The sequence below is a fragment of the Cyanistes caeruleus genome, chromosome 2 (assembly GCF_971803275.1).
Source record: "Cyanistes caeruleus chromosome 2, bCyaCae1.hap1.1, whole genome shotgun sequence".
NCBI classification, from domain to species: Eukaryota; Metazoa; Chordata; class Aves; order Passeriformes; family Paridae; genus Cyanistes; species Cyanistes caeruleus.
In genome coordinates this window covers 35,633,758-35,657,172 of record NC_141702.1, presented here as the reverse complement: position 1 = coordinate 35,657,172, position 23,415 = coordinate 35,633,758, and the positions used below count along the sequence as shown (strand labels likewise).

General features: G+C 39.6%; 2 protein-coding genes across 8 annotated transcripts in view; one reads left to right on the top strand and one right to left on the bottom strand.

Annotated features, from left to right (window-relative positions):
• ORC3 (origin recognition complex subunit 3) overlaps positions 1 to 1,159 on the bottom strand; it is a 34,678-nt gene extending 33,519 nt beyond the window's left edge. For both annotated transcript variants that reach the window (XM_023922277.2, XM_086876487.1), the window contains exon 1: positions 920 to 1,159. In XM_023922277.2, the coding sequence (XP_023778045.2) occupies positions 920 to 943 (24 nt within the window). In that variant the 5' untranslated portion in view covers positions 944 to 1,159. The remainder of the gene's footprint in view (positions 1 to 919) is intronic.
• Positions 1,045 to 23,415, top strand: part of RARS2 (arginyl-tRNA synthetase 2, mitochondrial) — a 30,086-nt gene continuing 7,715 nt past the window's right edge. For 2 of the 6 annotated variants that reach the window (XM_023922279.2, XM_023922278.2), the window contains exons 1-13: positions 1,180 to 1,333; positions 1,961 to 2,034; positions 2,647 to 2,743; positions 5,558 to 5,641; positions 6,966 to 7,063; positions 8,191 to 8,246; positions 9,802 to 9,885; positions 13,309 to 13,385; positions 14,867 to 15,022; positions 16,498 to 16,604; positions 17,222 to 17,317; positions 19,228 to 19,288; positions 22,700 to 22,776. In XM_023922279.2, the coding sequence (XP_023778047.2) occupies positions 1,295 to 1,333; positions 1,961 to 2,034; positions 2,647 to 2,743; positions 5,558 to 5,641; positions 6,966 to 7,063; positions 8,191 to 8,246; positions 9,802 to 9,885; positions 13,309 to 13,385; positions 14,867 to 15,022; positions 16,498 to 16,604; positions 17,222 to 17,317; positions 19,228 to 19,288; positions 22,700 to 22,776 (1,106 nt within the window). In that variant the 5' untranslated portion in view covers positions 1,180 to 1,294. Of the gene's footprint in view, positions 1,334 to 1,960; positions 2,035 to 2,646; positions 2,744 to 5,557; positions 5,642 to 6,965; positions 7,064 to 8,190; positions 8,247 to 9,801; positions 9,886 to 13,308; positions 13,386 to 14,866; positions 15,023 to 16,497; positions 16,605 to 17,221; positions 17,318 to 19,227; positions 19,289 to 22,699; positions 22,777 to 23,415 lie in introns of all 6 variants that reach the window. The other 4 variants (XM_086876491.1, XM_086876489.1, XM_086876492.1 and 1 more) reach the window with 4 other exon arrangements.

Genomic DNA, 23,415 nt, shown 5'->3' with positions numbered 1-23,415 from the left:
TTTAAGTTCGTTTGGAAGCACTTTACTTCTGGAAGTAATAACCTGCACAGCGCCTTCTGCACCAAAGGATGCAGCTGCATACCACAACTCAGTGAAAAGCAACGGAAGGGGCAGGAGCCTTCCTGAGATGATAAAACACAGGCTGTGAAGCATTACTGTTGCTCACTGCATGATCAAGCAAGAGATTAAATATATGTTCCAAATCAACATTTGAAGTCTCGCTATTCATTGACGCTCTGATGAATGCACTATCCCTCCTGCCTGCTCTGAACACAGCTCACATAAAAGCTTTCAATTCGGAAATATCAAGGCAGTAACAGATACTTAACGTGTGGGGGACAGCACTTCTAGTTCTATTTCTTTGTTGAACTTGTTTTGGGGCGGCGGGGGGTGGATGGGTGAAGCAATGAGTGTGGCAGCAAGCAACGCCACCAGACTTCACCTGGAAGTGACAAAACCTTCAGCCACAACACTCCTGGCTCTGTTCTGGGTGACATTTACTCCAAGTGGGAACGGGTTTTGTTGTGCCAGGAAGGCAGCGGGCAGGTAACAGTGCGGGGTCACTCACTACTCATGGTGTGACTCTAGGACTGCCCTGTGCAGGGATAAGGGCTGGAATCGATGGTCCCTGGAGGTCCCTTCCAACCCAGGATACTCCGTGATTCTGTGGGACTGCGGCAAAGACAAACAGCGCCTCGGGCAAAGCGAGGCCGGGTACGGATGGTGAGCCAGCAAGGCTTTGGGAAGGGGCGGGCAGCGGAACAGGGAGCCTGGGCAGCAGGGAGGCGGGAAAAGCAGCGCCTGCAGCAGGCGGGAAGAGGAGCAGGCGCAGGACGCGGCGGATGATGCCGCGGGTCCAGCTCCCGCACAGGCCTCGCTGCTCCCTGGGGAGCACCCCCCGCTCTCTCCCGCTCCTCACCTTGGATACGGAACACGTGCTCATGTCGCCCCTCGCCCGCCGCTACCGGAGAGGGAGAGGAAGAGGAGGAGGAGGAGAAAGAGGAGGAGGAATTCCCGCGCACGCGCGCTTCCGACGCACCGCCCACAGCCTTGCGCGTCCCCGCGCCTCTGCTCCCCCCACTTTTCCCTGAGCAGTGGTACAGCCCCCTCTGCGCTGCGCCGCGCGATTCCTCCACCCCCAGCGCAACCACTGTTCTCCTCCTCCCCCTGTAACCTGAGAATGGTACGGCCCTGCCCGCCCCTGGGCGGGTGGAAAGGAGCGGGGCGGGGGGGGATAAGGGTCGGCCGTGGAGAATAAGGGTGGGCCGTGGAGCTTCAGCCGAGCGGTGCGGCCATGGCAGCAGGTTCCTTCCGGAGGAGCATTGCTTCCCAGGTACACACCGCTTCTTCCCGCGGCTGGCGTGGAGCGGGAGTGCCCCCTGAACCAGATGTCCCTTCCGTGCCCTCACAACGGGTTCCCCCTGCCCGGGCGGCTCACAGTGGGCGCGACCCGCCCCGCCCCTGTCCATGGCGCGCTTTGGGGTTTCCCGCTGGGATTGAGCTGGAGTGAGGCGGGCATAGTCATGGTCCCATCCCTGGAAGTGTCCCAGGGTAGATGGGGCTCCGAGCAGCCCGGGCTGCTGTGGAAGGTGTCCCTGCACATGGCAGGGGTTGGGACGTGGTGCTCTTTAAGGTCCCTACTAATCCAAACCATCCTCTCATTCCATGACTACTTAAGTCCAGAATGGTTTCGATGGGATTCTTCGTGAGAAAATAAAAAAAAAATCAACTCTCTGTGGTGTTTTGTCTTGCCTTTTTTCTAAGGGTCCTTTAACATCTCTTAAGTTTGTATGTTTTTTGTATTGTTCATAATAGTTATAAAGTCCTTGCTTTTTTTTACCTGGGTTGAAATTAGATTTCAGATATAAAAGGTGCATCCCCCGTGGGTATTTAAACAGGGAGCAGTATTTTTCCTTGGATCTTTCAGCTTAAGTCAATTTTTTCTTTATTTTCAATTTAGCTTTCAAAAGTTTTGGATCTGCCACCAGAGAATTTAATAAAGTCCATATCTGCAGTTCCTGTCTCCAAAAAACGGTAGTTGTTTACATTTTATCTTCAATGTTGGTATGTTTTATTATTTTATGGCATGCCTGTTATTGTTAAAGCTTAACAAGACTTCAGGGAAAAAATACAGACAAAAATCCCAAACCTTTTATACCAATGTATAAAGATAGTTCAATCCAATTAAATCCCTGTATTTTTGCAAGAAAGCTTAAAGTAAATATAATTGCTTACAAGCCTGTACGAATTTTTGGCAGTGCGTGGATGGCAAATGCTTCAACACTGATGATCTGAATGTGAAACTGCTTAGAGCCAATGTAAAGTTATGGAGGATTTTTTTCTGTGTCCTGCTCAAGAGTTGCAATAATGTTAGCAAGTAAATTTTATTTATTCATGAGCATAGTTTTTATTTATTACATGATGGTGTTGTCACCATAACTACTTTCTGATTGTATTAGAGCAAAGGTGATGTTTGGCCTTCTAGTCCAGCTTTCTAAATATAGTGAATCTTCAGGTATTTGTGACTGGGTTATACTTAGCAATTACACTTGTCATATGCAGAGTCAGCTTGGATCTGCCAAATCTCCCCAGCAGGTTTTTTTTCCCCCTCATTTTCATATGTTGTTGGTTTGTGGTTTTTTTCAGGCATGTTGCTGATTTCCAGCTCTCCATTGCTTCTGTAATAGAAAATGGTTCTAGTGATTGCTTGGAACATCTTCAAGCTCAGCAGCTTGCTGAAAGGGTATGTTAATGAACTCCTCATATATTGATCTAGTAATGAACTTACAGACAAGATGTGTAAGGGAATGTATAATAAGAAAAGGATCCTTTCTCCAAGCATCTGTTTGGGTCAAAGTAGTTTGATGACTGTACTTACTGTAATTGTACACAGCATCTTCATAGGGAGTTGGAGAAGCAGCTTTGGTTAAGGTTCTTGTGAAATTGTTGTTTTCAAACAGTTTCTATTAAATAGTGCTGGTGAAGTTAGGTGGGTATCTTAAAGGGTGTGCCATGGTCTGTGCTGTTGCCTAGCACTTGAAGAAGAAATTGACTGTATGGTAGCTCAGAAAACCAAAGACTGCAAAACCCAGCTCTGGAAAGGCAATGGATGAAGTTGGCCTGTGGGACAAACAGGCCTAACTTTCAAATCCTTATCTGCCTGAAATTGAGTTTTCTTGGAACAGCAATTTTTTTCAGGTGTGCCATTTGGGAAATGGCAGTAGCTGGGTGTTAATAGTGAAAAAAAGGACAAATAAAACCATTTGTAATACTACTGAGGAGCTAAACTGTTTCTCACGTCATTCTTCGTTGCTGAGATGTTGAAGTTATCCCTGTCTTGGACCTGTTCTAACAAGATAAATATTCTGACTTGGGTGGAAGGAGAACTGATGATGCAACCAATATATATATATATATACATCCAAAAGTTCTGAAACAACTGGAAGATGATCTAGAAACATGAAATAATTCAGGTTGGAAAGGACTTCAGGAAGTTATCTGTTCCCATATCCTCCCCAGTGCAGATTGTTTTGATGAGGTTGCTGAGGACTTTTGAAATTCAGTGAGGGAGGATTAGACAGCCTCCCTTCCAATCTGTTTCAATGACTGTATCATCACAGTAACAAGTTTTATTTTTCTCCTTGTGTGTCATTTTAAAACAACCAGCTATTCCCAGTGTTTAGGAAGCTACGAGTGTCTTCCCTTCTTTATTGTTTGTGGCTCAGTAAATAATCCTGAAACATTTAGCCCTACAGCTTTTCATGGAGGAGCAATTTTAACAAAGAAGAATAGACCATCAATATAAGCCCCCAAACTAAATAGATTGTGCCAGCTAGACAAAGGAAAATAAAAATCCATAATCTCTAAGGAATGCTTTTTGTTGGGTGATGAATAAATGAGATGCATTTTACTTGTTTAGACTGGTCATATCATTTCCAAAGAAGGTAAGCAGTGTATAAACTAGCAAAATATAACTATATGTCAAAAAGAGAGAGAAAAGTAGAGAGAAAAATGCAGACAGTTACTGGTTTTTGTCATGATAAACAGTTGATGGAGTGCCTCAAGGTTCAACAGAATGCTCAAAGTCACTTCTGAGGAAATGGGCCACAATATTTGAAATACAGGTACTTAGGTTAGGCAAAAGGAGATGGAAGTTTTTCCAGTTGACTAAAATAGCCTAAATAACTGGGCAGTGAGACAATAAATGAAGCAAAGTACTTCAGTGCTCTGAAAATGGTGTGTACAGAAAGATCAGGGGGTCTTGTTTCCATGGGCTTTTGATTTCATTTGGCTGGCTGATTCTTGTTTCATTTTTGTACTGTTAGTTCTTTGTGGAGGGGACGTTGTGTTGGATGTTTTAATGCTTCTGTACTGCACAGTGGCATCCTAGTGCAAGCCTTGGGCACAGGGACATCTGGTTACTAAAGGACCACAGGGCACTTGGAGAAGAGGTTGTTAAAGCTGTGGAGAGGACAAATGAGCACTCTTATTAAAGAGAGATAAAAACTACAGATGTGACAAATGGCAGATTATATAGAAAAAATTTATCAGAACAAGTGTTGTGGAGAAGATCCAGTGGGTGTTCCTGTTTTCTCTCTGCCCCATAAGCAGAAAGGACCATTTGTAAAACAGTAAGGTGGAAAATTCGGTGTCAAGACAATAAATGTTTTTTTCACATAGCTTGTGAGTTAACATTGGAATTTGTTGTTAGCAGAGCTTGTGAAAATAAAAACATTTCAAAGCTAGCTACAGTTTCTCCTGATTAGATCAGTGTCTTAAGCTGGAGATCTAACATGGGAGTACAATTTCATCTTCATGGTGATGGGCTTCAGGAGGAATGTATAGTTTGCCTCTCTCATAGATACTGAGTGAGGTGATTGTGTCATATTTTTATATGCTTTCCATCCCTCTTTTTCCTTTTTTTTTAAGATAACTTCTTGACTATGAAGGACAGCTGGTTTAGTAAGAAGCTCTCAAACATGACAGGTTGAGATCCAAAGCTCTTGGGCTGTGAAGAGACCCAAATTTGTGTTGACATTAGGTGTTGGTTGGCCAAATATGCCTTATGGGTTCAGACTTTTCAAGATATGTGCCTTATGGAAATTGTAAATGAAATTTTTAATTAATTTGTCTTTCATATCTTTATTTTGTGACACTGGGTACTGCAGAATGTTGTCACTAAGTCTTTTTATTTTTTTGTTAAGTTCTGGCAGCTGCTGTGTAAGTTGTCAAATGTATCTCAGCTTTTGTCTGTACAAAGAGTTCAACTACTACTCCCAGTCAAAAGAAAACAGACTGTGCACAGGCAGGGTCTGAAGTGGAACATATGTGTGGCATTTCAAGCTGAGTTATATTCAGAGCTTATTAAGTATGAATGGGAAATAATAAAATTGTCCCTTTTCCAACAGCATTGGTGAAATGATCCATTTATGATTGCTTCAAACAAATAACATTTAATGTTTACAGTGGATTTAATTAATATTCACAGTGGATTGAATTACAGTTTTCCAGTTCATCTGTTTTCATTTAAAGTTTCTGTTTTATTTTATTCTCTTAGCTAAAATGTGATTCAGTAGTGAGTGAAATCAGCGCTGGTCCAGGAACAGTGAATTTTACAATAAACAGGGAATTATTAGCAAAGGTGAGTAGTGCCTTTCATGTGCTTGAAGGTAAAAAATAAGTTTTCTCAGTATAAAACTACGGATTACCTACTATTGTCTTAGGAAGGTACTTTCTATGTGAAACTGTCTTTTCACAAGTTTTCCCTGAGGATCCCTGTTGCTGATTTATGTAGGCCTAGAATTTGAAATGAGGCTCAAGAAAGCTTCCTCTTGTGGGGAAACAATGCATCTACTGTTCACTAATAATCATAACTCTTCCTCTCTCTGCTTTAAAATGCTGGCTTTTTTACATCTACTTTGAGTTTTGACAGTGTACAACTCAGAAGTTTTGATCTTGTAAATACTCTTGGTTTTACCTGGCATAGAAGTATTTGACAGCAGATCTTTCATTACACACTTCGCTGGAAAAAAAAAATCCAGGGGGAAAAAAAATCCAAAAGTGGGGATGTATTCTTCAATAATCCTGACTGAAGTGTACATATACCTTGTAACCAAGCCAGTGGCTACTAGAGAATGGGTGTATGATTAAATTTTGTGTGTGTGTCTAGCTTGCCTTCTGAGGTGTCATAATAAGAACAGAATTAAAGTATTTTTACAGATGCTGTTCCTTTTTTAAAAAAAAATCAATAGCTGTTGCAGAAAAATGTTAAAGTGATGTTTTTTGAATGGGAAAAATAAGAAAAAATTCCACTGAATGAAGTGAGATTTCCACTTTGTTTCACTCTGTTAATGGTTCTGTTATATTCAGGAGACTTGTTCAGTTCATACAGCTTCACAGGTTAGGTCTATAGTGCATTGGCCTGTGTGACCTTATACATTTCAGTTCATGGAGGGACTGACTTGGTGCTGTGAGCACATCACTGATAATACTCATACAAACTGTCCTGATGAATATTTTAAGGCATTTTACAATCTCCAGACTTTCAAAGCTGACATATTTTAGTACAGATCATTCATACTGCCCTTAGAAACTTGCAGGTGGAAGAGAGAAAGAAGAGTTGTTTGGACACGTTAGGATTGAAGAGTTGGCTTTCTTTGGCACTAAAAGAGTAGAAGTTTTTCACAAAATTGAGCCTTAATTTTCACCAAAACTCTGTATACAATTCCTCTTAAATTTTTTATTTGATCAAATACAACTTTCAAAAGTTAGTGGCATTTTTGTCTGTGTATGAGACCTTGTTTGCTTGGAAAACCAGACATCTAATTACTAATGTGAATAAAGGATGTGGGATCAGTCTGATTTGTGGCTGGTAAACAGTTTTCCTGGCGATGCTTTCTGTTGGTGAAACTTCTTGTGTGGATTTGATTTTTTTTGTTGTTGTTGTTTTAAAAATTGTACTTTAGACTGTGCTGCAGCAGGTGTGGAAAGATGGCTCAGAGTATGGAATAAAAAGTGAACTTTTCTCTACAGTTCCCAGACAAAAGGCGGTGATTGAGTTCAGGTAAGCACATCTAAAGGGTCTTTGAGACAATTGCCTTGTCTGCTGATTGATATTTTCTGGTTGATAGTCATTGCTGTAAAGTGTGACGCCTGTAATGTTAAACCATATTAACTAGTATTATATTTAGCAGTATTTGACATTCAGATATATTCACCAAGTAGAATATAAATTATATTCAGGGATTTGAGGCTTTTTTCCCAGAATGTATTTTTGGTATTTAAGGAGTTCATGCCTTACACAGCCCTCCATTGAGAATATTCTCATTTAACACCTAACAGCATTCAGTTCTTAAGAAAGCTTCTTATTATTTTGTTATGAAGTAGTAAAGCCTGAATTTCCAGGCACTAAGCAGGTTTTTTTTTGTGCCTTTTTACCTTCTTCCCTGGCTTGTTAAAGAAAGCAGTCATTTGTCTGGCTAAATCTTGTTGACTGCTGTCCCCAAAAGTTTTTTTCCACTGCAATTTTGTTGACTGTCACCTACTCATGGTATAAAAAGTGTCTGAGTCAAATTTTTTATGCATAAATATTTTTGTTGAGTAATATTCCCTCTGCAGGCTTCTAGTCTTGAAAAGTAAGAACTTGGCTTTAATTTGGAGGTTGAATTTTCATAGCTGAACTTTATATATATGTATATATGTATATATATATATATTAATCTAGGTAAACAGTTGTGTAAAGAGTTGGGTTTTTGTTGTTTTTCTTTGTGATGGGTGGGCATTGCTGGAAAGATATCATTTTGGTTACACAAAATCTCTCATCCTGGTTTATCTCTGAAAAAGACATGAGGAGAATGATCCATATGTCCAAAATGTGTAGAAAAGTGAGAAGATATTTTTGATTCTTTGTTGCTAACACAGCTGGGCTTTGATTAGATTATTTTGCTTTTCTTGGGTTGGTTGATGGGGTGGTTTAACCACAGCACTGTCTGTTAACTAATACTGGAGGGAAAACTGGTTGGATAAGAACACTTGCTGTCTAGGACAGAGGCTGATCAGGGAATCTCATGGGAAAATTGAGGATTGAGCTTTTATTTCAGCTCTTCTAGATACATGTGTTGAATTCTTTTAACTTTGTGATCTGGCAGTTTTGTCCACTGAGCAAATGTTATTTGTAAAAATCTGTTACAGCTCCCCTAATATTGCCAAAAAGTTCCACATAGGACACCTGCGTTCCACCATAGTAGGTGAGTGTGCATTTCACTGCCTCCTGGGAGGGCTGCTCGCTCTGCCTGCCTCACTTGACAGGAGAGCACTGCTAACATCTCACTCCTCGGGTGTGAGTGGCTTGTGTCAGGCTCAGCTTGCTAATTAAAACCTTTCTGCTCATTATGCAGTGAAGAAAAGAACGTGGTGTGTTGCTGACAGATTTATTAAGTCACACATAATATAGTTTTACGACTGTGGATATTAAATGAAGTAGCTTAAAATTGGTCTTCAAAGACACCCAAGGCAGTTTTCATTGAGGTGTTAAGAGAGTCCTTTGAATTTTAATTCTCAATTTACACTGGACTGCAGAGCAGTTCGGATCATTATGTCTTGGTGGCTGCCCTGCAAAAAGCTTGCTTTTATATGCTAATTACTTTATGCCAGTATTACCGAGACAGTTTCTGTAATTTCTAATAGAATAATTAATAAATTTCTTGTGCAGTGCTCTAGTGGTATATGGAAAACTGTATTTGTCCTTCATTTCCTGATCTCACAATAAAAACTAGGAGGTTGTAGCAGAAGAGCCTACAAAATCTGTGCATCTTATGTATTCGTTTTTAATTATACTTAATTCATCATGTATAGTTATTAATTACATAAATTAATTGCCTCTTCCATGGACAGATAGTTGAGTGAAATTATGTATTTGGGTTTTTTTTATGTCCCATTTCTGGATCCTTTGTTACAGAAAAAAGCTACTTTCAGAAATAGTTCTGTAGATCAATGTTTGTCCCAGAGTAAGACAATTAATTCACTACAGAGAATGGAATTGAAAGTAATTGCAAGCTAGAATGTGGTGTTATAACAATACAAGTTTTCTGCATCCTTTACAACAGTATTGTAATTAAAAGGTACCCTTGAAGCAAAGGAAAAGAGAGGAAGGGATGTGATTATTTCTTCTTTGTAATTCTAAGGCTATGACTAAGCTCAGGAGAGAGAAAAAGGATTTTTGTCGTAAGAGCAGCTGGAACTTATATATATATATATATACTTATAGGATACGACAAGTTTGGAACATGGTCTGTTAAATGCAGAGCTCAGAACTGCTCCAAGAGTCTACAGAGATTCAGGACTCGATGTTCTCTCTTTAGCATCACACTTAACAGCAGTTTGTGAATTTTGAGTGCTTGCCTAACCTGCTTTGAGGTTGCCTGACTGTGATGGAATTATGTATAATGCCACGTATGTGTGAGAATACAAAATGACTTTAAAAGGTTTTTCATGATCTTACACTTTGCAACATGTGCATGTACATCCACCTGTGTATGTTTTTATCTCTGTAGTGCGAGACACTCTGTGGCACTGTTCAAATGTACAGCCTTTCTTTTCCTGCTCAGAAAGGAACTCACTTTTTACTATTACTGCTACTGCTGCTTCAGTTGTCAGGTATTTTAGCAAATCCTGCAGAATATTCCATCTGATTGCTTTTCTGCTTAATTTTGAATACAGGTGATACAAAACCAGAAAACTGTTCCATAGGGATGAGAGACTGCCTACAACTGAATAATAATATTATTTTTGTTTCATTACCAGGGAATTTTATAGCAAATCTCAAAGCTGCGCTGGGACATGAAGTAGTAAGAATAAATTACCTTGGTGACTGGGGCATGCAGTTTGGTATGTTTCAATATTTTTTTATACTGTATCCTTTTCTACTGTATAGTGTGGTCTAGGTTTCCAGCTTCAGTTTTTGTAGGCCCATTGGATTCACTCTGTGCTCATAAGGAATGATATCATGTCTCCATGTGGGTAATGTATAGTTCATTTCCTTAAAAAATCTGAACAAAATAGTCCAGACTGATCCATCAGCAGTATGACCTGTACTGATAATCCAGAATGATCCATCAGCTGTATGATTGTACTGATGTCCAAGAAATAACAGGACCAAATTTATCCAGCTGTCTCTCTGTCCCTCTCAGTAGCTCTTCTCTCAGACTAAATGTGTAGTTTGGGGGTTATATGTTTTGTTTTGGGTTTGGATTTTGTTTCTTTGGTTGCTTGGTTTTGGGTTTTTGTTGTTGTTCCTTTTCTCATCATCCATAGAGCATAATGAATTTCCACAACAACCACATTTTGGCACACTGGGGCTCAGAGAGTTTATATCTTTAGAGATATTCCTACACTTTCCCCAGAATATTCAATTTCCCCATAAAATATAGCAGAAGAGAAGTGTGTAGATGGAGAATGTGCAAGTGAATAGGGGCTGGAAGACTAACAGTCCAGTATGCATACAGATAGGCACCTCCATCTCTTCTGAAATCATCAGATTAGTGAGGACTGAACAGTCTTCTCAAGTGCAACCTGAGGATGCATGGCTTGATATTTATTCCCACACCAGAGATATTTATGTCCCATTGCTGGATCTATAGCTATCCCTCTGTTATGGTAGCTGACCCATCCATAGCATTCACAACTTTGTTGACTTCTGTTGTTAACCTTGCACTTTAAATTGATCTATAGTTCCATCTCCTTTTCTAATTGCCCCCAAAAAGCTGGTTTGGGCATATTTTTAGGCATTCAAAAAAGGCAATCATGCCCATTTCCTCATTCTTGAAAGCTGGTACACCCTCTGAAAACTATAAAAAATGCCAATTTCTTTCACAGTAGGCTCTGGAAGCTGTCCATTTATTGATGTTTAAATAGCAAACACAAAGTGCAATGTCTGTTAAGTGGTCACTTTTCATTATTCCAGTCCTTATGCTGCCCCCTCCAGTTTCAATAGTACTGCTGTTTTGGGGGACATCAAGGAATCAATATTATGAACAGAATTGGGTTAAAAATTTAAAGTCAATGCCCTACTTTCAATCCATTTTTATATTCGGATTTGTAAGCGTAGATAACTAAAATACATTCAGTTCTACCTGTTGTCCTTCTGGATTAAATTCCTGGATTTTAGGCAGTGCGGTATAACATTCTCAGGACTGTGAGAGCGGTAATAAAACATTCTCTCCTTTATTGAATTATTTCCCCTGCAGCTTGCCTTTCCTGATCCTGTTTCTGATGAAACAGTATCTTATAGCAGAGCTTTGCTTCACTTATGATTTGTTTCATAAGAATTGAATACAGAATGAATTCACCAAAAATTGAGTAAATTTCATCTTTGCATTTTTCATTCATGTTTGCCCCTTAGACATAATTTTATCACTACCCTATTGTATAATAAATGTGGCAATGACAGTTAAGCAGTGAAATGCTGTCTGGATAAAAGGCTTCTCAGCTGACCTCATTCAGTCTGCCTTTGAAGATACTAAATAGCACTCTGAAGTCTGAATATCAGGAATTTTATGTTTTTTGATATCAAGGTTCCTGAAGGTATAAAGATCACAGTACCCATTATTTACATGTGTGCCATTTGTGCAGCACTCAACTCTTAGAATCATGCTTTTGACCTAGCAGTTCCAACTACTTCTTTCAAAGTAGGTACTCACCTTTTTATTTGGGCAGGCTCAGCTCAAATATATGGCAGGTATTGTAACAAATAATAGTCATGCTAGTCATACAGAGTTACAGCACAGCAGTATTACTGTAATGGTCCTTTCTCAGAAGCAGTGCTGTAATTAATGATCTGTCATCTGCTTTTACAACTGCTATTGTCAGAGGCTTTAAAATATGAGAATTGAAAACATATTTTCCTGAAAGATAGCAGAGAGGTCTCAGCCTTTAGGCAGTTTTGCAGCAGGTTTTTTAAGGTAGCAAATGCAGTCACACTATCTGTTTATCTGTCTCCCTGTCACTCTGCTCCTAATAAATTTTTAACCCATTGGGCAACTTTAGCCAGGTCTGACAAAGAAAAATATCTCTAAGAGAATTAATTTATTTTGGAATTACGACAGTTGGCAGCTGAGTAAAAGTAGAAATACAGTATATTGACCTCTGGGAGGAAAAGTTAGCTTCTGTGTTCAACCTGCTGGCTAACCAGTCAGCACCCCTAAGTCAGAATCAGTTCCAACATGTGCTGCATCTTGCCATTAACTGGTGAGGATAACAAGGTCTGGGGATAATATGGGAAAGACAAAAAATACATGGAAGGATGTGTTTGGGTTGAATAAAGACTGACAGTTGTGCTGGAGATGTGAAGTCAGCACTGAATAACGGAATGTTTAGATATGTTAATATCTGAGAGAGATCATTAGGAAACCCAGCTCTGATTGCTCACAGAACAAGCTGTCCTTAACTCCCTTCCAATAGGATTAGACTAATTTTGTTTCCTAAAACCTAACCTGTTCTTCTTAAAGTCAGCCATGCTTTCTTCTGTACTCAGTGTTTCTAAGAGGAAAGTTCTTGAGACAGTGCTGTTTGTTTAGTTGCAGAGAGTTTTCCAAAGGGATACCTGCATATCTATTCCTACATCAGTCCTGGTCCTTGTCAGCTCAGAGGAGTAAGATGGCCTTAAAGTCAGCTTCATATAATCCAAGAGCCTGACATGTTAATATTGCTGCATTACTGAAAGAGTTAATGGGGTCTTTCCATTTAGACAAAAAGATTGGGATTTGGATTTCTTTCTCTTTTAGATTTCTTTTGGAAAGTCCTGAAACCAAATTGGGTTTCAAAAAAAGCTGCATATTTAAGCAAGCAGCAAAAATTTTTCTTGAAAACATTGCGTGAGTGGTATGAAGAACTCTATATTGTATCCCAATTCTTATTGTCCTTAAAATTATAATACTAATAAGGGAGGAAGCAAAACAAGGACTTTTGAGCATGTTCTGTTGCTGATCAGTTTCCACTGTGTGGCTTCGTATTTACATCATGTTGCTGTGTAAAAGATAATTCTTTATACAAGTCTAGAAACATAAATTCCTTATGAGGAATTGAGAAATCAACACAGTATTTCTTACTATTTTCTAGCTATTGTATTTCAGGGGGGTTGTGGGGGGGTGATGTTTATGCAGTGGAATGATAGGCTATGCTTTTGATTTTCTTTTTGTAGCATACACCATTATATTGTTTCAAAATGTTGCAGTGTTAAAACTAGACTTACAAAAACAACCTATCAATATACTCTGGTCTGTTGTCTAACTCTATATGTAATTGTTATTCAAGGCTTATTGGGTGTTGGTTTCCAGTCCTTTGGCAACGAAGAAAAACTAAAATCCAGTCCTTTGCAGCACCTTTTTGAGGTAAGTTCAGAGGAGACCAACTAGATTCGTCTTTCCAGGATTAAACAGGTTATGGTTTGTTGGCTTGCTCCATTGAATATACCATTCCTGATACCATCTGAGTCAGTATTTCCTTTTTGTTGATCTTTGTGTGACAGCCATGCTGGGTGTGATATAGCTACAATACACATAAGGGATTTAAGTGCTTACCTGCACAGTGCCAGTAACTGGGAGGGAAGGTGGGCAATATTCCTGGATGGCTAATGTTCAAGCCCTCATCCTCTAAAAGAAAGATCTCACATGTTAACAGGGCTTTGTCAGGGGTCTTGTGTGTCACTCTCAGGTGTGTTCTTAGCACAAAGCTGAGCTGTGCTTCACCCTCGGAGCTGGATACAGGAGCTGTGGCTAATGCTGCTGTTCAGGCAGAGTGACACAGGAGAGCTGTTATGTGTAAATCTGTCTCGTGGCAAAGGAACAAACTGTGAGTACTTGGATACTCAGCAGCTGAATGCATGTTAGTTAGATTGTTTATATGGCAGAATAGCTCCTTCTGAGCTTGCCATCTTCTTTGACACAGATAAACTTTACTCGCTTGTTCCCTCATCCCTAAGCCCTGTGGATTTAAGGTGATAGATTCTTAACACTGAAGTGTTTTAGAGCTGTAGGACTGATTAAAAGAGAAAACAAGAAGCAGTCCTATTTTTGGGATTGTGCATCAGTGTGTATTACTTCATTTTTATTTATAATTTCAGTCCACTCTTAGAATTTAATTTTTTATACTTGAACTTTGCACTAAAGCTTCAAAATACCAGCTATTGCAGTAGCATGTAGGCTTTATGACCTTAAAAATTTGCCTTTAGGTGTAGAGAACAGTATTCAGTCAAGATGCAAAAGATTCTAAAACTGTAGTTGTTTGAGACCAAATTAGTTTCTCAGTTATTCCAAATTTTTAAGTGTTTATTCAGCTGTATGCCTAGCTGCATCAAAAACTGAGTTGTGTTTCAAAGTGATGCTTTTTCTGCTGGTGTGTGAAATCAATCTTTTCTAGTAATATACACTTGTAAAATACTGAGTCCATCAAGGATTTTGTTGCTTCAACTGCTATCTCAATTTTAGGCAGTGCAGTTGCCATAAATGTCAATTTTGTGGTCCTCTGAAGACATGTCTGTGGTTTAAAAGTCTGTGATAGGTTCCCTTCCATGCATAAATTAGTTCCTCCCTATTTTGCTGCTGCAGTCATTTCAAGGTTATGAAGAGGATGATAGCAGCAGCAGTAAGGAATTAGGGCATTAGTCTTCTTTCAAGATAAACTGCACATTTTCCTATTGGGCTTTGGGCTATTCATTGTTTCTTTCAACGGGGAATGTGTTGCTTTAACAAGTCTTTTAAAATTTCTGGCTTTAAGAATGTCATCTTTAAATGTATTTGTATTGTTCTTGTAGAACTGTTTTCATTGGAGGAGAGGATTATTCTGCTTCAACATTTTCAGTGTCATATTTTAGGTGTATGTGCAGATTAACAAAGCAGCAGAAGATGAAAACACAAAAAAGCTGGCTAAGGATTTCTTTAGAAAACTCGAGGACCGTGATGAGCAGACGTTGTCAATTTGGAAGCAATTTAGAGACCTCAGTATTGAGGAATACATCCGGATTTATAAGGTACAAATCATCCAAGTGTTCCTTCTGTGTTTCTGGTAAAATGGTCTCTTTCTGTATTGCTTCATCAGCATAATTGACAGTGACCTTTTCATCTAGGAGACTGCCAAGCAGTGGACTCACTTGGGATCAGAGATTGCTCTAATGTTATCAATTCATTGCTTTTCCCATAAACTTTAGAATGTTGTGGGGAAGCTCTTTCTCAGTATGCCAGGCTAAGCCTCATTCTGCATGGTAAAAGCACAGTAGTTGATTTCTCATCCAAGCAGGCTGTCACTTAAGTTGCTGACATGCTAGATACATTTTATTTAACGGTGTCCAGGTTGTTGGCCTTTAGACTAATTCTCCCTTCTCAAAAGTCCTGAAGCTCAAACTGTGGTGCTAAGCAGCAAGGCAAATCAGTGTTGGATAAATATTACTTAGTTTTGCTTTATCTTTGAAGTCAGTTACAACCCACCAAATTTAACAGTTTCCATGTAATAAATTTTATTAGAAGATAACTCTGTTTTCCCATTTCTGATCTAATGTTATAATGTTGCATATTAAATTTGGTGTAAGAAATTATAGCAGCAGGAGTTCCCTGCTGTTGGAGTTGAGCTAATACACAGCTGTCTGTTGCACATGTGATCTCATGAGTGGAGCCAGTGTCTGCTGTTTCATGGGACATGTTTGTGCCACTGACCAAAAAATTCATCTTAAAAAACTGGGAAACAGTTTATAATTCAAAATCGCTCTGCTTTAACTTCTTCCCTGAAACGTATCACTGGAGCCAAAAAAGTATTCTTAAGTTAAGGTCTCCTAATGAGACACTAGATAATTCTTGTTGAAAGCAGACCTCTGAAGGTAATTAGGTATTGGGCTGTGTATGCAGCTGCATCTTGAAGGTCACCCATCATTGATCACATGAGGACTGGTACAGCTAGATCTTTCTCTCCTAGTTTCATTTAAACAAAAATGTATTGAACTGATGAACTGACCAGGTTTGACAGTTGAGGTCATCCTGTCTCTTCTGAGTGTACCCACAGCCTTCATGGTAGTGCTGATTTCTGTGTGCTCAGCAGTGTTTGTGAGCAGCTTTTACTTTTTAAAACTCCTTTTAGCATCCTTTTGAAATAGGGCTGGTTTCATGTCCAGGTAGTTCCTCTGCAGCCCACTGGTTTCACCTCCAGCACACCAAGTAAGAGACTTGCCTCAGAATTTGTGTATGAATTGCTCTAACCAGTTGATGCCTGATTTCTCATGAATATTACATCCAACACCATATTCACCTCAGGGAGAGATTCATTCTAATGCAGAAATGGGTTAAATCAAAATCCAAGCATCCTTTCCTTTTAACAATGAAGTGTCATTTCCTGCAATAACACTGATCTCTGCACTGTATCTGATCTGTAACCTATCATCTGACTTAACTTGCAGAAAAATGGTTAGCCTTTATTTTAATGATATTACCCTTCTTTGATGTTCTGGTAACTTTTCAGCGTCTAGGAGTGCATTTTGATGAATATTCTGGAGAATCGTTTTACCAAGAGAAGGCCCAGGAGGTTCTGAAGATGCTGGAAGATAAAGGACTCCTTCAGAAAACAATGTATGAACTCATTCAATCTATTGGTGTCGTTTACTTTTTTTAACATCTCAGTTGCACTTCCAACAAGATGAGTGAGTTTTGTACATAATCTGAGGGGAAGAGTTTTACATGTTTTTGGAGTTACATGGTTTTGGTAGCTGTTCTAGTAGAATACCATCAGGATTTGTGCAGTCACAGCTAAAATTTACATTTTCCTTTTCTGTGACTAGCACAGAAGCCTGGACTTGACAAATTGGGTGCAATGACAATGTTCAACTCCTAGTGGTGTTTTAGGCTGTTGATTAGTTTGGTAGCTGTGTGTACCATTTAATAAGCAGAACTAAATGAGATCCTTGCCTTGATGAAAGAGGTGCCTGGCTGAACTGGGATGGGAGCCATGGAAAGGACCAGAATGTGGGCAGGCTTCTCCCTGACATCAGCAGTGGTGACAGCAAACTTGTAGGAACAGTCTTCAAAAAGACTAAAAGGAGACGGTCATTCAGACAAAAAGAATGAGACTGTCTAGAGGGAGGGGGGGTTGTGGCAAGAGGCCTTGGTTTTGGCTCTGACCTCAGTCTTGCCTGAACTTACCTGTGTAGTATCTTGCAGTGACATCAGTATTTTCCCTCAACTTACAGAAAAGGGACAGGAGTTGTGGATCTCTCGGAGAAGAAAGACCTCTCAACAGTTTCCACTGTCATGCGCAGTGATGGGACGTCTCTTTATATAACAAGGCAAGTAAGCCCATCTGTGCTGATTGCCAGTCATTTTGCCAGGGAACTTTTAAACTTGAGCACATTTATAACCGATCACATGGATTTTGAAGCTTTTTATTTCTAGGGTAGTTTTAAGTGAAACTAGCAATGTAACTATGATGGGGTGAAAATGGCTTTTAAGTACTTCTCCTTCCCCCTAAGTAATGTTAATAAATCTCTTCTTTTGCATTAATAGTAATACTTTCTCGAGCTACTAACTTTAAAAACAAAGCTGGGATCTCTGGATGTAATAAATAGCTGCCAAAATATAAAGATTTTAGAAAGACTTTTGCTTGCTTCAAATGTTTATTGATGGTGTATTGATACAGGAACAAATAGCTTGTTCAGCCATATCTTCATTGATTCAATGGGCTATCAGTGCTGTAACATCAATTTTATTGCTGTTTTCCTGCTACCTCATCAGTATCCTGAAACTCCTCTTGGGTATTTTAGTATGGAAGCCTTAGCAGTTTCTTTGTGTCAGGAATGTAAATAAATCTAGTGTCTAGCCTGCAGGGTAAACTCTGTACAGCTTTTCAGGGCAAGGGTATTAGAGAGATGCTACAGTCAATCCTGTACATTAGGGAGCTGCTGAGTCCTGTAGCCAAGCAGAGACAAAGGTGCCACAGTTCCATGCCCACAGGTCAGCCAGGAGTGAGCATGAGCACCTGATCTCAACAGGCCCACACACAGGGCCAAAACCACTCAGCACAGCTGGCATTTTGTTTCCCTCTGGGTGATTAGGATGGGTATCTATTCCTGTGAAGAAACAGACCTATATGTATGTATGTATGTGTATAGATACATATGTGTATGTGATACATATTGTGACATAGATACTTGTATTATGTATGTGATACATGTTTTATTTAACAATTTAAGTAATACACATATGTATTGTACATGCACTACATATCCTTCAGTAGCTGGAGGTCCCTGTGGTCTCTCCAGCAGCTGGCCTGGATCCTCTGATGCCAACAGTACAGACCCCTCTGTGTGCCTCATTTCTGCAGACTGGAGACTCCCTGGGATACTTTGCCGACTTGCTTGGCTATTCAGCTTGATACTTGCTCTCAGTCGTACCAGGATGTGTGCCCTCACTCCAGCTGTTGGCTGAGACACCTTGTGACCCATGGTCAGACTCCAGCTGTTATTTGGTCAAACTCCAGCTGCTTCATTTCACTTATGCCCAGTCCCCTCTGTCTCTGGCACTACAAATGCATGGCCTACATGAGCCCCCAGCTCCAGCTACTGACCTCCAAACACATGTGCACACAGAGGAGAGAGCTCCCTCACCCTGGGAGAGTTTGAAATGGAGTCATGGGAAGACAGGACAGACTGTGCAGATGAGGTGCAGGACAGAACTAGACAAACATATAACCAGCAATGGATTTACAAGCCACTCATCCCTGTTATCATCTTCTCTTTTCTTATCTTTGGTTCCTCCCCTAAGCATCCCATAACAAGTCTTGTGCAATTGCAAATGCTTTTTTCAGATTGGAGTACAAGGCTGATGGTTCTCCTGTGACAGTCCTGTGTGCTTGTGTGTGTGTAGATGAGCTTTCTACCATTTAAGCTAAGGCTGAACATGGGGTTAGTTTTCCAGGAAAGGGTTGTTTCTCTCAGGTTCCAGCAGGCAGACAGACCCTGGACTTACTCTGCACCAAAGAACTGTTTCCTCAGTAATTTTCTTAGGTAGTGGTTTAAAAAAACATTTCAGACATGTCATCAGCAAAGTATACATGTTGTTTTCTACATGTAAGGCATACATGGATCCTTCTATCCAGGAAGTCCTTTCCCTTCCATAAAGAGCACATTATTTTTCTAAGAGGCAAATAGTGAGGTATGTTTGAGTGAAAGTCCGAATAGTTTCTCATTATCTCTTTCAGAGATCTTGCAGCTGCTATAGACAGAATGAATAAGCACAGCTGGGATACCATGATTTATGTGGTAAGTAATTCTAGATTCAGCACACACGTTTGTGCTGACTCTCTGCAGTAACCACGGGGCCTCTGGCTTGCAATATGACTTTGACACACAGTATTTTTGGCAGTAAAATGGATGCCCTTACTGCCCAGCAGCTGTGCCTCTGTGTGGCAATGTTTCTTGGTTCTGTTTCAGTGCATGACACCCAGAATGGTTGAAAAATACCTTTAAACTGAAAGAGAGTAGGTTTAGATTAGATATTAGGAAAATATTTGTCACTGTGAGGGTGCTGAGGCACAGGAACAGGCTGCCCAGAGAAGCTGTGGATGCCTCATCTCTGGAAGTGTTCAAGGCCAGGTTGGATGGTGCTCTGAGAAACCTGGTACAGTGGAAGATGTCCTTTCCCCCAGCAGGGAGGTTAGAACAAGATGATCTAAGGTCCCTTCTAACACAAAGCCTTTCTATGATTTTATGAAAATTAGCTCTGGAGTTTTTCTCTGCTATAAAAATTCATTACAATTAGCTTGAAAGGAACTCTTACTTGACATTTTATTTTCTGTATAAATGTTGTAATTAATAATTAAGCAAGCCAGAAAAAGCTGTCAGTATTATAAAGGGTTTTAAAATGTTAATTTAGAAATTAATAGTCTAAAATGAATCGAAGTCTACTCTGAAGTCCTGATATCTTATCTGAAATGTACATTTTTATGGCTTTGAACAATGCCTTAGTTTCATTATGTAGAAATTGCTCATAAAGTACTGTTTAATCAATCTGAATGAAGCAGTTGTAGACAGGGAGTCTTTTTATATTTATTGGTTTCATTATTTTATTTTTAATTTTATTCTGGCAGTATCAATAATGGATAGAAAATATGAATAGCAGGACTGTCTCCTTACTTGTCTGAAACTGTTTTTTGATCTTATATTAGCAGGGACATTTCATGTGACGCTTCTAAATCTTATTTTTCTCAGATTTTGAAAAAAAAATAATTATGAAAGCCATGTTCTTTTATATGAAGTCCAGAATTAGTAGCATGTGGACAAAATATGTATGTGGTCATGTTTGGTAGTGTCTTTGTACCATCTCTGTACAGCTTTTTCAAAAGTCAATATAATGTGACACATAAGATGCAGGGAAAGAGATCGGTAAACAAAACATTAAATGCACAGTTTAAAGTTAGTTAAACCACATTCCTCCTTTTAGCTTCAGTCTTCAGGAAGTGTCCCATAGCTTGCCATTCTTACACATTGTCAGAGAACAGGGCCTTTGAGTTATCCTGAGGAGAAATTGGTTTTGGTGGGAGCTTTTCTGCCCCTGCTGGCTGGAACAGTGAGTTCATTGGCATCAAAGGGCAGTGTGGCTGTGAACATGCAAAGCATTAGATGTTAAGGATGTTTCCTGTCTAGTTCATGTGGGTGGGCAATTATCTGTGTTTGATAAACCAGGAGGTAGCAGGGACCAAGGGAGAAGGAACAATTAAAAAAAAGAATAGTTGGGTGTCCACTTTGCACAAATCAGGATGTCAGCTGAACTTTCAGCTAATGGAGTGAGCAAGCATAGGAGCAAGAGTCTTGAGCAGACTGCTGCTGTAACTGAATTCCAGTCACACTTTAATTCCTTGCCTGGGCCTCCCTGGTTTCCTTCAAGTCCAGAGAGATACACAGCAGAGCACAGCCAGACTGTGACGTGACTGATGTGTCCGTCATAGCCAATATCTGATTCGAGTGGGAAATGACCGATTAGCCTGTCCTGTCCTCTCAGCCTTGCTCAGGTTGTATGGTTTTCAGAGGACATGGTTAGTATTTTTGTAATTTCTGACTTTCTGAAGTCTGAGAAAGTGGGTCATAAAAGAATGAAACAAACTCTTAGGAGACTCTTGTGGGACAGACAGCCTGGTGAGGGAACTGCCAGCCTTTGCTGAGCTTTACTGCTGTTTTGTGGCACTGCTTTGTACTGAGTTAGGACTTTAGTCAGTGTTACCAGAGGCAAGAGGACTTGATGGGATTAAATGAGAATGCTAATGATTTTAGTCTTTAATAATTAAATAAAATATATTTCAGAATCCTAATCTTGTTACAAGAAAATTATTTAGAGACTCTAGAGTCTTATGAAATAAGATCATCTTATTTTCATCAGATCAACTTCTTTAAAAGAACATTAAATTGGTTTACTACTTGTAATGCTGTAAATCAGTGCATTCACTAATTTAGGTTTTTTAAAAAATCCAATTTATTTCACAAAAAGGCAGTGGTATGAGCAAAATATTCAAAGCATGTTCTTAAAGAGGTACTAAGATTCCACTGAATGTTGCACTCAAGAAGAAAATGAAAATGCTTTTATATATAAAGAGTTAAATACAATTCATGCTGTCAGACTGCAGACCTCTACCTTAAAGCCAGCCACTTAACAAGAGGTCTGGCTTTGTGCAGAGAGGCACCTCATCTCTAAGGTGCATGGAAGAGGACTTGGAAGGTCTTGTTTGAAGCACCAGCCACTGCTGTCCATTTATCTGCTGTCCATTTATCAGCCTTGCTTGTGAGTTGGCACAGAGAGGTGATTCCCAGGAGCAGAGCAGGTTATGAGGAACAAGGAGAGAGGAGGCAGGTGCTTGATACAGTGGTAGAGTTGAGAAGGAATACAAGATAAGTATTTTACTCCTTGTCCCAGAACACCAAACAAATGAGGGAATAGTGATTATTTGGTTATCTATGCACTGTTTTTTAAGGAGGGATAAAAAGGAGGCTGAGATGACCAAAACAACTAGGTAGGAAAATGAACCTCATAGCAGCAGCTGTGGCTAGAAACACATATGAAGATTGTTGTTAGACATAATATACAGTCAGAAACAACTTCAGTTTGTAGAAGAGTGTAACTGAAAGTGGAAGAGAGTACAAGATGCATCTTTGTTATGAAATTGTGAGCATTTATACATTTTTTTAAAATTATGTACCTGCCTTATGATGTAAAACTACAAATCATGCTGGAGACAATAGAAACTAGTGGGTTCTGGAGGCAGACAGCCAAAGAGGTGTTCTGTTTCTAAGCCAAAGGACCCTTGGAGTCTGGTGATATAACCCAGGGGTATAACAAGAGCAGCAAGGATCTGAAGTGAAAATGGAGATGTTTTGTTTGATGGGCAGCTCTCAGATCATGGGAAACTAAAGAACATTAAAGTTTCCTTTTACTTCACATCTTTGCCTTTGTGACCTGAGAATAATCATTTCTGAAAAGATGGATTTCTTTTTCTAACATAACTCAAAATCTCATTGTCATAGATCTCAGCTGTCACAATTTTTAAGTCTTGCTTGTCTTTGTAGGTCTTGATCTTGCTTGCAATGACTTACTGGCAGTGTGGTACTGTGTGTTTGTGTGTTAAAAGTTACTCCTTATCAGAATTGTAGTGTTTTCTGATATGCATCAATTCTATTCCTTAGACAGATAAAAGCCAAAGTAATCACTTTCAACATTTATTCCAAATACTGAAGCTCATGGGTTATGACTGGGCAGAAAGGTATGTACTTAAATATCATAATTACATACTGGTTTTGGTGGTTAATTTATTTTTCCTCAAGAATGTATATCATGTGTACATTGGAATTTCAATGGAGTGCTCTTTTGAGGAGAATCTCCTGATGGTGTCCATCCACCGCCACGCTATAGCACACATCATGTAGGCATTTTGGATGAAACTAAGCTACAAGATGTGATGCTGCTGTGCAAGTAATGGACTCCAGGGTACAAGCAGACATTTGGCCTGTAGGACCCAACTAGTACTAGTCCAACAGAGAATCAAACCCTCAGAATTATGTGCAATATGGGCTTCAGGTCCTTACCAGCAACCTTTTCATTCTATGTGTCCACTCCTGCTGGTCTGATTTATGTGTGAATGGAGTCACTGTCGTGTGTTTAGGATGTGAAAAACAGCCCTGTCTCTCATTTAACAGGTTTTTCATAACTGCCTGATGTGAAAAAGGGAAACAATTTTTAAGAGACTTTGTGGCATAGCTTCTGGGGTATTGTGTGGTTACAAATTATTACCTCTTGAAGTATTTTATTTCAGCAGAGATCAGAATCTGAGTTTGAATTGTGCTTCAGGCTTGAAGTATCTATTGCATGGAAGTGTATCCCTGCTGTTATTCATTGCAATTAC